The sequence below is a fragment of the Octopus sinensis genome, linkage group LG13 (genome assembly GCF_006345805.1).
Source record: "Octopus sinensis linkage group LG13, ASM634580v1, whole genome shotgun sequence".
Lineage (NCBI taxonomy): Eukaryota > Metazoa > Mollusca > Cephalopoda > Octopoda > Octopodidae > Octopus > Octopus sinensis.
Window position 1 is genome coordinate 61,106,308 of NC_043009.1, and position 16,001 is coordinate 61,122,308.

At 40.3% G+C, this 16,001-nt stretch overlaps 1 protein-coding gene across 1 annotated transcript in view; it reads left to right on the forward strand.

The window, feature by feature from the left end:
* LOC115218603 (E3 ubiquitin-protein ligase HECTD3) overlaps nucleotides 1-16,001 on the forward strand; it is a 77,944-nt gene that overhangs the window by 27,565 nt on the left and 34,378 nt on the right. Inside the window, exons 2-3 of the mRNA XM_029788500.2 lie at nucleotides 6,336-6,496; nucleotides 13,905-14,136. Coding sequence (XP_029644360.1) covers nucleotides 6,336-6,496; nucleotides 13,905-14,136 — 393 coding nt within the window. The remainder of the gene's footprint in view (nucleotides 1-6,335; nucleotides 6,497-13,904; nucleotides 14,137-16,001) is intronic.

Here is a 16,001-nt window from a genome sequence, read left to right on the forward strand (position 1 = left end):
CATGGTGCCTGTTAGTGTATGTTTTCATTCCTGTGCATTAACTACAGCATTAGAGTGGTCTAGCTCTTATTTCTAGCAACGTAGGTGTTTCTTAACACCCTTGTCACATTTAGTGACAATCATAATTCTCGTTTTTGGTGAAACATTGCAAATTGCTGTTTATGTTATATATATATACATACATACATACATATATATATGTATATATATATATATACATATATATATATATATATATATAAAATAAGAAAATGGAGGTGGTAAAACATTTTACCTTCGCCCATATAATACAGCACCATCCGTCCGTGGCCATCTGGCACCTGTGCCGGTGGCACATAAAAAGCACCCACTACACTCATGGAGTGGTCGGCGTTAGGAAGGGCATCCAGCTGTAGAAACATTGCCAGATAAGACCGGGGCCTGGGGCAGCCTTCTGGCTTCCCAGACCCCAGTTGAACCGTCCAATCCATGCTAGCATGGAAAGCGGACGCTAAATGATGATGATGATGATATATATATACACACACACACACACACACACTTGTATGTCAGGTCACTCTTAGTGCTACTGGTGACATGTAACCCAGTAAAACTTGTTGCATAGTCAGGTAGTTGGTGACTAAATCGGCAAACCTACCTGACCTGCTTGGTAAGGAGGGTGGTTTTTGTCGGAGACCCTGCAGGACGAAAAACAAAACCTGAGTGTGACTGAACTGAGTAGAGTCAATGGCCATCCAACAGCTGGGTGTGAGAAACCCCTAAACCTTTGGTTAGGCATCTCTGTAGGAGAAGGTAATTCTGGAATAACACCTTCCTTATGGTAAAGTCTTGAGATCATGTTCTTGCTTGTTTCTGGACTACTTGGCTTTGCAGGTGAGAGTTTTAGCAGTGTTATGGCTAACAGCAATTGTCTTTAATATCTGAGTTTTAATGATTTGTCAGTGATGGTTATACTTGTTTATGAACTGACAGTTAACATACATATCATCATCATCATTATCATCGTTTAACGTCCGCTTTCCATGCTAGCATGGGTTGGATGGTTCAACTGGGGTCTGGGAAGCCAGAAGGCTGCACCAGGCCCAGTCTGATCTGGCAATGTTTCTACAGCTGGATGCCCTTCCTAACGCCAACCACTATATATTATTTTTCTTGTTTACTTGTTTCAGTCATTTGACTGCAGCCATGTTGGAGTACTGCCTTTAGATGAGCAAATCGACCCCAGGATTTATTTTTTGTAAGCCTAGTACTTATTCTATCAGTCTCTTTTGCCGAGCCGCTAAGTTACAGGAATGTAAACACACCAGCATTGGTTGTCAAGCGATGTTGGGGTGACAAACACAGACACACAAACACACACACACATATATATATATACATATACATATATCCAATGGGCTTCTTTCAGTTTCCATCTACCAAATCCACTCACTAGGCTTTGGTTGGCCCGAGGCTATCGTAGAAGACACTTGCCCAAGGTGCCGCACAGTGGGACTGAACCCAGAACCATGTGGTTGGTATGCAAGCTACTTACCACACAACCACTCCTGCACCTATCTGTGTATGTATCTTTTAGTTTGTTTCTTTAATGTGTCCTTATATCAAGGTTTGTAGAAAGGCTGGTTTTACAGATGCCTTTGACCACCAGTGTCATGGAAAATATCCAAAAATTTTCTCCATTGTAGCAAGTTTTAATGTTTTGCTGGACAAACAGGACGGTTATGTTAGAGGCTGCCACAAAAATAGCATCTATGTCTTCAGGTTGATTTGTTCATGATGACAGCAGTATACTCATGGCTAAAGGAATTGGAATCAGATTTTTGCCGCAGTTTCTGATAGGGAAGATTGTCAGACATTTGCAATCTATGAGCAGCTTCCAAAAAACAATCTTGGTTGATTGTTGGTTCCAAATTCAATTAAAAGTTCTTAAGGAGATTTTGTCTATATGATCAGATGAGGCCCCAGAAATAAATGTAGGTCTGTTGTGCTCCTCTTCATATACATCAGTGGCTACGGCCTGAAATTTTGCAGTGTCTGCTGAGGCTGCATAGAATTGTGGCAAGATTCAATGTCTCCTTCATCTGGTTGCCATTTACATGAATGTAAATATATATATATATAGTTTTTTTTTTGTTATTTCTTTCAGTCATTTGACTGCAGCCATGCTGGAGCACCACCTTTAGTCAAACAAATCAACCCCAGGACTCATTCTATGTAAGCCTAGTACTTATTCTATGGGTCTATTTTACCAAACCGCTAAGTTACAGGGACGTAAACACACCAGCATCGGTTGTCAAGTGATGGTGGGGGGACAAACATGTATACACACACACACATATGTATATATATATATATATATATGAGTGGATTTGGTAGACGGAAACTGAAAGAAGCCCGTCGTATATATATATATGCGTGTGTGTGTCTGTGTTTGTCCCCCTAGCATTCCATGACAACTGATGCTGGTATGTTTATGTCCCCGTTACCTAGCGGTTCGGCAAAAGAGACCGATAGAATAAGTACTGGGTTTACAAAAGAATAAGTCCCGGGGTCGATTTGCTCGACTAAAGGCGGTGCTCCAGCATGGCTGCAGTCAAATGACTGAAACAAGTAAAAGAGTATATATACACAGTCACCATGTTAAATCGGTAGCCACTACACACATTTTTTTTCTCTCCTTGTTTTTTTCTGTGTCCCTTTCTGTAGAAGAGCGTAGGCTCAAAACGTAAAAGACTTTTTCTATTCCTGAGCGTTATACTAATACATCTGTTTGTTTTCTACACCACCTGTCTTCGTCTTTTGTTTTCTCATGGTCAAAATCCCTAGTGTGTACTATATACGAGGTTAAAAATGAAAATATTTTTCTAAGCAATGTCTGAGTCTCTATTTGCTGTCTGACTATGTTTATTCAGATGCATTTTGTGATGTCGGGCGCAAAAATACCTCAAGCTAAGCCTGAAAGCAATGAAATCATAAAAGAATTATCCAAAACATGCAGTAAGCAACATTTATTAAATGTTATTACAGTTATTTCTTTATTTTCTGCAAACGAAATGCACAAAAAAGCTACACGTTTGCATTATGTTATATATACAATAATAATAAAGGACATTACCGTATATAGTTTTACAAACCAAGGACGTTATATAGACTTCCTTGACTCAAGTTAGAGAAGGGGTGCGTATTATACACAAGGTTTAGGTTTTTCAGAGGTACAGCCCCCTAAAAATCCCCTGCGTATTATACTCAAGGGCAGACTATACTCGAGGATTTACGGTAGTACTTCATACAAAAAAATCTTAGTATCAAACAACCAAACAAGGGAAGAACAAAGAAAACTTACCAAATTGATAAATGCTTTGTCCAATGCAAACCACAAAAAATGCAGTAAACTCCTTCACAAAGTAATTAGCCCTATCAACAATTCTGACCATGGCCATACCACAAACTATATTACAATACCACAGCAGCATGTAACAGAAGGATACACACATGCTTCATATAGGTATCACTCCTTTTCTTGTTTCTTTTATCTTATTTCTGACTCTACTTTAATAAAGGGTTCACCCGCAACGACGATCTCTTTCGTTTCCTTTTTCTCTTTTTGGTGTACTATTCATTGTGCACAGCTTTCGTTGTTTTTTTTGTGTGTTTACATTATGTCCATACAATTTTGTTTCCCTGTTGTAACCTTTCGCATTGTCCATCTGTCTGTTTTTATTCCCCTCATTCCATTTGTGCTATTTCACTTATCACAATAACAGCTTCAAGTAACATACCCATACTCGAACAACAACTAAACTCTCTTATGAATTATTTTTTTCTAGAGTCAGCCACTAAAAACCACACAAAATATATAAATAATCACATCTTACATCTTTACCATAGCCATGTCTATTACTTCAGTCCATCACACTTGAGAAACTGTAGGGAAATCAAAAAATGTTAAAGGTTCAGGGTCTGACAAAACACAATTAAAACCCCTATGTTCTGACAGTATTGTTTCACCTGCCAATATCCTTTACTATTCATCATTCCTTATTCATTCATTGTGGAGGCACAATGGCCCAGTGGTTAGGGCAACGGACTCGCAGTCATAGGATCGCGGTTTCAATCCCCAGACCGGGCGTTGTGAGTGTTTATTGAGTGAAAACACCTAAAGCTCCACGAGGCTCCAGCAGTAGGTGGGGGTGAACCCTGCTGTATTCTTTCACCACAACTGTCTCTGACTTTTCCTTCCTGTTTCTGTTGTATCTGTATTTCAAAGAGCCAGTCTTGTCACACTCTGTGTTACACTGAATCTCCCCAAGAACTACATTAAGGGTACATCATGTGTCTGTGGAGTGCTCAGCCACTTGCACGCTAATTTCACAAGATGGCTGTTCCATTGATCGGATCACCTGGAACCCTCGTCGTTGTAACCTACGGAGTGCCATGATTCATTCATTAATTCCTTTGAGCCCATGTCGAGAACAAGGCACTAACAAGCAGTCTCCATTTTAAAAGATTTTTGGCAATGGATTGCAGTTGTCCCCAGGTGTAGCTACCTGTTAGTGCTTCAGTTTCTGTGGACTTTCTCTATGTTTTTTGTATACCATACTTCTATTTTCCTTGGGGTGTCCATTGGAGGACTTGTCTTGTAATGTTGGAAGCAGGTTTCTGTGGGGTGTGTCCCAGTCAACTCCATTTCTTCTTTTTCATTTGGGTTTCAATAGGTTGCTAGTTTACCTGTTTCCACAAGGCTTTTTTTTTGTTTGTTAGCCTGTCTCGCTACTCATGCCAGCTGTCAAACCCATAGAATATGGAAACTGTACTGAATAATACAATTCTAAAACTTAAACATCACTCTATACTAAACCACCACGCTACACCTGGATTCTCTCTCTCTCTCTCTCTCATCATCATCATCGTTTAACGTCCGCTTTCCATGTTGGCGTTGTTTGGACGGTTTGACTGAGGACTGGCAAGCCAGAAGGCTGCACTAGGCTCCAGTCTGATCTGGCAATCTTTCTACAGCTGGATGCCCTTCCTAACACCAACCACTGAGAGTGTAGTGGGTGCTTTTTATGTGTCACTGGCATGGGAGCCAGTCAGGGGACACTGGCATTGACCACGTTCAGATGATGCATTTTACGTGCCACCAGAATGGGAGCCATTCAAGGAGCATTGGCCACAGCTGCAATTTTGGTTTTACTTGACTCAACAGGTCTTCTCAAGCATATTATATCACCCGATGCATCAAGGGTACTCTGATGGATGTGCAATGTCTGTGTGTATGTACAACAAAATGCAAATGTGCTTAGAGAAAATTAGGCATAAGAGGCATCAGATGTGGTGTGTAGGAGAGAAGATTGCACAAGTATGGTCATGTGATGCAGATGGATGAGGACTTCTGTATAAAGAAGTGCTGATCGCAAAATGTGGTAGGAACATGTAGAAGGGGCAGACCTAGGAAGACATGGGATGAAGTGGTGAAACTGACTTCAGGATGTTGAACCTCTCAGAGGAGATGACTAGGGACTGAGATGAATGGCATTATGCTCTGCTTGAGAAGACCTGTCCTTTTCAGCAGATTCAGGATCTGTTAAGCCTTCCTCCACAACTCATCTATTTTTTCACTTCCCACCTACATAAAACTGACACCCTCTACATCTAACCCATTCCCTATATCTAGTCACCTGCCACACTATTTTCACTCACTGCACTTCCTATTCTGTCTAATTCATGTTGTACCTGTACCTCCTCCTTCTTCTTCTTCTTCTTCTTCTTCTTCTTCAGCAAGACACCTGTTCCTCTCCTATCGTAGTTTATTATTCCTCCAGTCTATAACCCACTCAGTTGAGGGAGGCGTCTTATCTTCCAGGTGTTTGGCGACCTCACTGATGTTGGTGCCACAAAAAAGCACCCAATACACTCTGTTGTGTAGTTGGCATCAGGAAGGGCATCCAGCTGTAGAAATTATGCCATGACAGACATAGAACCTGGCAGAGACCTGGCTTGTCTGTTCTTGTCAAACCATTCAACCTATCGCAGAAAAAGGAATGTTAAATGATGATGCTGATATGCATAGATACGTAGACAGAAACACTTGCACACACATTTCAGCAGGGACTTTGGCATATGACAGCAAGTTGATGACAAGCTCAGATTTTTTGTCCAGGGTTATAATAGGCTGGTAGGTAATGTGGAGCTTTTCAGTGATACAGAGGTTGCAAAACACTTACTAAAAGTTGGAGCCATGTTTATAATTGCCCAAGCATTGCTGATCAGTGCCCAACAACACCGAAAATAAATCATTTTATTTTCTTTTTGTTTGTATCTCTTCTCTTTTCCAGGTCCAACAATATGGTAATAAAACATTGTTAGACTTGCCCAGTGAAGGATGGATATTGTTATGTGGTAGAAACTGTATGAGTGAAGACTCATTGGTGATGGAATTAATTCAGCCGGAACCAAACAGTTTTGCCAATTTTGCCATTGCAGCTAAATTATCAAGGTGAGTACTTTCTGTTCCTTCTCTCTGTCACACTATTTTCTGTAGAACTAAGATGGCTTAATAGATTGGCTATTGGTTTATCCCTTTACCATTTAACCCTTTCATTACCTAATTTTTTTGAAATGCTCTGTGTTTCTTTCATTTACTTTAAATATAACAAAGAATTTAGTAAAATAACTAAGTTATCATTCAGCTAGTTTTAGGAACATAAATTGTGACTAAGGTTTGGTGGAAGATTTTAATTCCAAACTTATGAAAACAAGACATTTGTACTCAGAGCTAGGGCCGGTTTCAGCCGGGTTGGTAACGAAAGGGTTAATCCAGCCATATCCGACTCAGATATTCCACCTTTTTATGTTCAAACTGACCAGATCTGGCTTCGTCCACCTACCCTGCTATGTCATTCTAAAAATTAACTATCACATTGTCAAAATATTGAAGGTATGCAATAAAACATAATTAAATTCAAAACGATGTTTGTAATTTTGTTTTACATTTAACAGAGAAATCTGAATGCCAAAGAGTTATGAGCTCAGGTTTTTCAGTTCAGATTCAATGTTGGTGTTTGGTTATGCATCATCATCATCGTTTAACGTCCGTTTTCCATGCTGGCATGGGTTGGACGGTTCGACCGGGGTCTGGGAAGCCAGGAGGCTGCACCAGGCTCCAGTCTGATCTGGCAGAGTTTCTACAGCTGGATGCCCTTCTTAATGCCAACCACTCCATGAGAGTAGTGGGTACTTTTTACATGCCACCGGCACAGGGGCCTGAGTAGGTTGGCAAACGGCCATGATCGGTTGGCACTTTTTATGTATCACCAACACAGATGCCAGTCAGGCAGCACTGGCATCAGCCACGTTCGGATAGTGCTTTTTATGTTCCACCGGCATTCTTTTTTATTTATTCTTGCTCTTGTTTACATTGTTTCAAATTAATCTTAGCTCATCTCACAGCTTCAAGATTTCAATGATGTAATTGTTTATTTTTAGAATGACATTGTAGGGTAGGTGTGAAAGGCTGCATCTGGTTGCTTTGAACATGAGATGGATAAAATATTTTGGTCGGATATAGCTGGTTTAAATACTAAAGGGTTAAACAGTCAGAAATTTAGAGAAATAAAATACTAGTTGAAGCACTGGACGAAGCAGAAGAAGAGTTAAGGACATAAGTATGGAGGACAATAGGAAGTTTCTGTAAGGCAACCTATTGAGGGCTACAGACCAAATCTATGACATGGGGCTAAGTTTCAGGTAGGAAGACCAAGGGTGACATGGTGGTGTAATAGTGAGGTAGACAGGGTTATAAAAGTGAAGAGACAGAATTGGAAAGATTGGAAAGGTGGAGGCTGTAAATAACTATATCAGGTAGCTAGAAGAGAAGCTAATTAACAGGTATATATATCAAGGCGGCGAGCTGGCAGAAACGTTAGCACGCCGGGTAAAATGCTTAGCGGTATTTCGTCTGCGTTACGTTGTGAGTTCAAATTCCGCCGAGGTCGACTTTGCCTTTCATCCTTTCGGGGTAGATAAATTAAGTACCAGTTATGCACTGGGGTCGCTGTAATCGACTTAATACCTATGTCTGTCCTTGTTTGTCCCCTCTGTGTTTAGCCCCTTGTGGGTAATAAAGAAATAGGTATATATATCAAGGGGAGATGCAGAAAGGAAAATGTTTGCCAATGTTCTACAACTTGAGGATCAGAAGTGTGAAATGTTCCAGCTTGCAAGACAATGTAACAGGAGCAATCAAGATGTTGTGGGACGTGTGTGTCTGGATGAATTACAGTATGCTTGCATTTTAATCTGGCTGATAAGAAAGACACATAGAAGTGCTACTATGAAATGTTATTAAATGTGGAAAATTCATGAGAGAAGGAGAGTCTTCTTAAAATGGACACAAAAAGAGGGACTAGCGATTCTATTTGGCATCAGTTTGATTGACAAGGCAATTAAGGAAATGAAGGTATGAAGTCATTTCAGTCATGTCTCAAGTAATTTATGCTGTTGTCAATGCAGTGAATGTAATGAAGACTGGATTAATTCTGGGGGCAGAGAATGATGGTTCATCTTCAAATACAAGACTCTTGTACAAAAAAAAAAATAAAAATACCCATTAGTAAACATTTGGATTTCTGTCCAACAATTATGCCAAATGCTGCAGTCTAATTCTGAATAAATAAGGAAAAGATGTGTAACGGGATGAGAGATTCCCGCACTGGATGGGTGCGGCTCGCATCCTTTACATTAAATATTAATCGAAGAAAGAGTCAAGACTTCCGATTAACTTCAAGAGTATAAATATTTTATTCCTTGATTCGCAATACAAACATTCCCTTCCTCTGGGCGAATCGGCAGCCTAGGAGCTTATCGGAAGTAGTCAAGTGGAGTGAGTCAATCCTGCCCATTCAAGCATAGCGGAGAGGCACCATGAGGTAGCAGCTTGAGAGAGCCGATGCAGACACGTCTGTCTTGTTCAGCTGCTAGCGTCCAAGAGAGAGATACAAGAGAATTTTGGTACTGCTAGTTTTCCGCGCATGCGCATGAGGGAACTTCTGGCAGGCCTCCCGGGAGACTCCAACCCTGCGCATGCATGCTGGAGATTTCCCAGATGGTGTCACTACATATGTTTATTAATAAATATAAATGAAAACTAAATATTATATAACAACATAACAGAATTACAAAGCACAATATATTTGATTCAACTAAACAACTAGAAGCAACGAGAATAATAAAAGAAAATCAAAAGTTAAGGTAATTTGCTTCTTCTCAGATACAAAACCCTGATTTCAAACCACTGTGTACTCTCTTTTACTTGTTTCAGTCATTTGATTGTGGCTATGCTGGAGCACCGCCTTTAGTTGAGCAAATCGATCCCAGGACTTATTCTTTGTAAGCCTAGCATTTATTCTATCAGTCTATTTTGCTGAACCTTTAAGTTACGGGGACATAAACACACCAGTATCGGTTGTCAAGCAATGTTGGGGGGACAAACACAGACACACAAAGATATACACACAAATATATATATATATATATATGTGACAAGCTTCTTTCAGTTTCTGTCTACCAAATCCACTCACAAGGCTTTGGTTGGCCCGAGGCTATAGTAGAAGACACTTCCCCAAGGTGCTATGCAGTGGGACTGGACCCGGAACCATGTGGTTGGTAAGCAAGCTACTTACCACACAGCCACTCCTACGCACTCCACTGTGTAATTATATTTTTTTTGTACACCATTTGCTGATGTCACCTTTGGATTGACCAACTGGATTGCTTTTTGGAGTCTGAGAAAAAATAAAAAAATACAAATAATGTTTTTATGCATTTAACCAACCAGGACATCAGAAAAACAAGTGATGTCTTATGGGAGGCAGCCAACTGGAATGCTAAACTACTGATAAAAACAAGTGACCAGGACACATGATAAACAAATGGTGCTCTAGGCAGTCAGTCAACTAGACCACAGGTAGACAAAAACAAGTGATATCTTTCATTAAGTAGCCAATCAGGACTTGAACCTCTGCCTTAAAGCCAACATATACATGGCTGTATCAGCTTGAAAAAAAGTCCAAGTTCCACATTTGAATGAATAAAGCACACTACATAACAAGCATGCAAAACAAATTTTTGATGTTTTAAAATCTTCATCATGCCTATGATAACACAATTTATTATTGCGACTTATTCAGTTTCAAATTTCTTTCATGAATTATTGCTATGAAATTATTGAACATTGGAACTTTCTTGATTCCTTATTGCTGTAAAATTGATTAAATATCTAAATTTTCTTCATATGATTTCACTATGAAACCTATTCAGCATTTGATTTTTGAGCGTATTTTATCATAAGGACATTTTTTTCTTGTGCCTCTTTCCTTTAAATTTTCATCTTATTTTTCCCTATTTATCATTGAAATGGTATTTCAATAAATTTCAAAAATAAAAAAACAAAAATAAATAAAACTTCATTGTAAGACACAGGTACATTTTCAACTCCAAAATCAATTTCCTTATATTCCTACTTGTGTAGAAATAAGCCTCTTTTCCCCAATGAAATGATTGACAATATTTTCTTAAAGCAAACCCATTGAACTTGTGTCAGGTTGGAAAAATGGGTGATAAATCATTGACGATGATGATGTTGGCGTATGTGAATTGGGTCCTAAATTGTAAATGGGCAACCTTTTCCGAGGAGTGGGCCACATGTAACATGACTCATCCTCAGATGGGCCACACTACTAAAAAAAGAAATCCTGGTTATTTTTTGTTGGTGTGCCATTCAGAAAATCCCACAGGCTGCAGTTTTCCTGTGACTGTTCTACATGAGGATAACAGTGACAATGATATTGTATATGAAAAAAAGATCTAAATGTGATGGTGCATGGCTTAGGGATTAAGGTATTCAGCTGATAAAAGGCGGCGAGCTGGTAGAAATGTTAGCATGCCAGACAAAAATGCTTAACGGTATTTCGTTCTGAGTTCAAATTCCGCCGTGGTTGACTTTGCCTTTCATCCTTCCAGGGTCGATTAAATAAGTACCAGTTATACACTGGGCTCGATATAATCGACTTAATCCGTTTGTCTGTCCTTGTTTGTCCTCTCTGTGTTTAGCCCCTTGTGGGTAGTAAAGAAATAGGTATTCAGCTGATAATCATAAGATTATGAGTTCGATTCCTGGTGGGGAGTTGTGTTCTTGAGCCAGATGCTTTATTTCACATTGCTCCAGTCTACTCAGCTGGCAAACTTTCAAAGAGTAACTGAATCTTGGTTCCCAGAATATTAGAAACCAAAGCCAGACATGTCAGGTTAGAAATAATTGCAGTTACATTGCATCATACATCATCATTTAACATCCACTTCCCATGTTTTATTATGAATATTCTTTCCTACTCTAGGCACAAGGCCTGAAATTTTGGGGGAGGGGCCAGTTGATTACATCGACTCCGAAAGGATGAAAGGCAAGGTCAACCTTGGTGGAATTTGAACTCAGAATATGAAGACAGACAAAATACCACTAAGTATTTTGCCTATTGCCCATAAGGGGCTAAACATAGAAGGGAAAAACAAGGACAGACAAAGGGATTAAGTCGATTAGATTGACCCCAGTGTGTAACCTGTGTGTAACTGGTACTTCATTTATCGACCTCAGCGGAATTTGAACTCAGAATGTAAAGACAGACGAAATACCTATTTCTTTACTACCCACAAGGGGCTAAACATAGAGTGGACAAACAAGGACAGACAAAGGGATTAAGTCGATTACATGGACCCCAGTGCGTAACTGGTACTTAATTTATCGACCCCAAAAGGATGAAAGGTAAAGTCGACCTCAGCGGAATTTGAACTCAGAATGTAACGGCAGATGAAATACCAGATAGCATTTCGCCTGGCGTGTTAACGTTTCTACCAGCACGCCGCCTTTATTATGAATATTGCATTTTGTTTGTCTTCTGGAAAATTGTTGTGTAAATCTGAAGCATGTGGTGTGTTGGCTAATGGTAGATGGTTGAGGGGATAAAGTGTTAGACTGTTTACTTGTAGGTTGATGGTTCAAATCTGCTTCATTGCTGTTTCAGGATTGAACACTTATTCTAAGTATGAGTGAATGAGAAAATCTTTTTTTACATAGTCACTAAACATGTAAGAAATAGCAGCCAAATCTAACTCAAATTACAACCTACCTACCTTAGAAAAAAAATACACTGAGGGAGAGATATGTTTGTGTAGTCAGAGATAGCAATCTGTCTGAAGGTGAGAAAGAATGGCTTTGATCAGACAGTTCACTCAATCATTGCAAGTTGTGGCTAAGACACCACTTCAGTGAATAGTTACTAGCTTACTTGCAAGTGTTACCTGATATAAACTGACAAACTATTATTCAAGGGAAGGTTTCACCTTCCTTGCTTCGCAGTGAAACTAGAGCTAAACATCCAGCTCATCAAAGAAAAACAAAAAAAAAGTCCTAATGGGAATTAGCGATACATTTATATTTGTCTATGTAACAAGGGAGATAATCGCCTTGTCTAAACAGACTTGCTTCTGTTGGTTTGAATTTTTTTAGCAGAAGTAGAGTAAAAGCAGACACAGAATGAATCAAATTTTCAAGTTACAATTATTTTCTCAACTACAGAAAGGGAAAGATTATCAACTAAAAATGATAAATTTTTATGACTTATTCACAGAAACAAGGGCAGTCCTCTTGAATTTTTGTAGGGCACCGAGATTGATGTTTGAAATGTTGGAAGAAGCTATGATTTCAAGTTAGTCATATTGTGTGTGTGTGTGTATGTGTGTGTGTGTGTATGTATGTGTGTGTGTGTGTGTATGTGTGTGTGTGTGTGTGTGTGCTTAGTCAGAAGAAAAGTAGTTCTCTTTTTGTTGGGGTCCAAAGGTTGAGGTTCAGAAATAGAGAAAGAAAATCACAATTCAATTCAGAGGAAACAGCATATCAAAACTGTCTTATCTTGAGATCAGAAACACTGCTTGAAGATTCACAACGGAATGGACTCTTTGAAAGACCAGGTAGTAATTAGCATTTGAACAGCATGATAAAATTAAGTCTCCTTCCAGATTCCACTCATATGCTTGGGTCAAGTAGAGTCAATGATAAAAGACACTAACCTGAAATGCTGTGCAATGGGCTTGAACCTGGAACCACATGGTCATGATGCACTTTTTTGTTATTTCACAAATGTTTGAGAAATGCAGTTGACTACATGACTGTTACTTCATATGTGATAATTATTGCCAATTGCTTGGCTACTTTATTTCACATATGTGTGATATATACAGGCATCAAAGCTTGGCTATATTTTGTCACACACACTACTTATAGGTGCAGGCATGGCTATGTGGTTAAAAAGTTTGCCTCCTAACCACACGGTTTCAGGTTCAGTCCTACTGCATAGCACATTGGGTAACTGTCTTCTACTACAGCCCTAGGGTTTCTAAAGCCTTGTGATAAACAGGGACTGCGTGGAAGCTTATTGTTTTTATGCCTTGTCTTCACATCACATGATTGTTGTAAATGAATATCATTCATTTTCAATATTCAGCAAAAACATGCCTAGCCTTAGGGAAACCGGTAAGGGCTGGTGACAGAAAAGACATCTGGCCATAGAAAATCTACTTCATTAAACTCCATCCAACTTATGCAAGCATGGGAAAGTAGACATAGAAAAAAAAAACTGTTTCACTTACCCCTAGTACTCTGGTTCTCTTTTATCACTCTAGTGTAGATGCAAGCACTAATATATGATTTATAAAAATCTGTAAAATTAAAACCATCCAGATTTCTGAGTACCTTTTTTCTTCTAATATATAATACCTGTACATCACCTCCAAACCTAATATATATATATATATATACACATAATATCTGTGTGAGTATATTTATTCTTATTCAGTTGGCAGGAAGTGGTGGAACATGACTTTAGTGTCCGTCTCAAGAAGTTTGAGTCTGTTCCCCCTGATGAAGAAATGGTACAGAATCTGTCCAGGGTATTACCAAACTGGACTCTGGAAAATGATGAAGCTCTCGTTCAGCTGATGGCAAATTCTATGAACATAAACAGCCAGTTCTTGGGCAACCTCCGTCACTATGTCGACTCCGTGGATGTATCTTCGTCCTGTGTATCGGTAAGTTCTTCTTTATCAGTCTCTTGCTTCACCTCTTCCCCATCTTTGCATGATGGCTTTTACCATTTTCTTGGCACATAAAAAGCACCATCCGATCGTGGCCATTGCCAGCCTCGCCTGGCTCCCGTGCCGGTGGCATGTAAAAAGCACCATCCGATCGTGGCCATTGCCAGCCTCGCCTGGCTCCCGTGCCAGTGGCATGTAAAAAGCACCATCCGATCGTGGCCATTGCCAGCCTCGCCTGGCTCCCGTGCCGGTTGCATGTAAAAAGCACTATCCGATCGTGGCCATTGCCAGCCTCGCCTGGCTCCCAAAGCACCATCCGATCATGGCCATTGCCAGCCTCGCCTGGCTCCCGTGCCGGTTGCATGTAAAAAGCACCATCCGATCGTGGCCATTGCCAGCCTCGCCTGGCTCCCAAAGCACCATCCGATCGTGGCCATTGCCAGCCTCGCCTGGCTCCTGTGCCGGTTGCATGTAAAAAGCACCATCCGATCGTGGCCATTGCCAGCCTCGCCTGGCTCCCAAAGCACCATCCGATCGTGGCCATTGCCAGCCTCGCCTGGCTCCCGTGCCGGTTGCATGTAAAAAGCACCATCCGATCGTGGCCATTGCCAGCCTCGCCTGGCTCCCGTGCCGGTTGCATGTAAAAAGCACCATCCGATCGTGGCCATTGCCAGCCTCGCCTGGCTCCCGTGCCGGTGGCATGTAAAAAGCACCATCCGATCGTGGCCATTGCCAGCCTCGCCTGGCTCCCGTGCCAGTGGCATGTAAAAAGCACCATCCGATCGTGGCTGTTGCCAGCCTCGCCTGGCCCCCATGCCGGTGGCACGTAAAAAGCACCATCCGATCATGGCCGTTTGCCAGCCTCGTCTGGCACCTGTGCCGGTTGTATGTAAAAGCACCCACTACACTCATGGAGTGGTTGGCGTTAGGAAGGGCATCCAGCCGTAGAAACATTGCCAGATCAGACTGGAGCCTGGTGCAGCCTTCTGGCTTCCCAGACCCCAGTTGAACCATCCAACACGTGCTAGCATGGAAAGCGGACGCTAACGATGATGATGATGATGATTACCTGAAGACATGAGTAGTTCTTGTATATGTCTTCAGGCAGAAAAAAACATTGATAATCCACACAGAGTCAAATTACTACCATTTGTTCACCAATGCTATAACACCATTATTATAAGTAGTAGTATTTTTTCCAATGCTTTGTGAGTGAATATGGTGGGCAGAAACTGTACTGAAGCCCATCATGTATTGGCATGTCTGTGTTTCTCTTTCATCTCTTCGCAACTGGTTTGTTTATGTCCCTACAGCATAACAGTTTGTTGAAAAAGAGATCATGCATTAAGTACCAGGTTTATAATAGGTACGAGGCATGATTTGATCAAGTAAGCCCTTCAAAGCAGTGGCCCCCAAAACGGCTGCAGTCCATTGACTGAAACAAATAAAAGAACTAAAGGGAAAAAAATACTCACTCATATCCTCCTCCTCTATTGATGCCTTTATTTTCTTTGTTTTTGGTTTTATATTTTCATTTTAGAAGAAAAAAGAACATTAAAAAAATATGTCGAAAGCATTTAGCAATCGCTTTTCACCTCCTCCTCCTCATCATCATCAGAAGCAGCAGGAATGGCACCAACACTATCATTTATTTTCTTGTTTTTGTCTTAATATATTTTTGTTTTCAATAAAAAAAATCAAGAAATGTCTAAAAACTATTTTTCCTCAGTCATTATCATTATTATTGGTATCATCATCCTTGTTGGTATTTATGTGTGTGTGTGTTTCTCCTTGCTGGAATGGGTTTCTTGGGTGTAAAACACCTCACCTCTGTAGACACATTACAAATGCCATCCTTC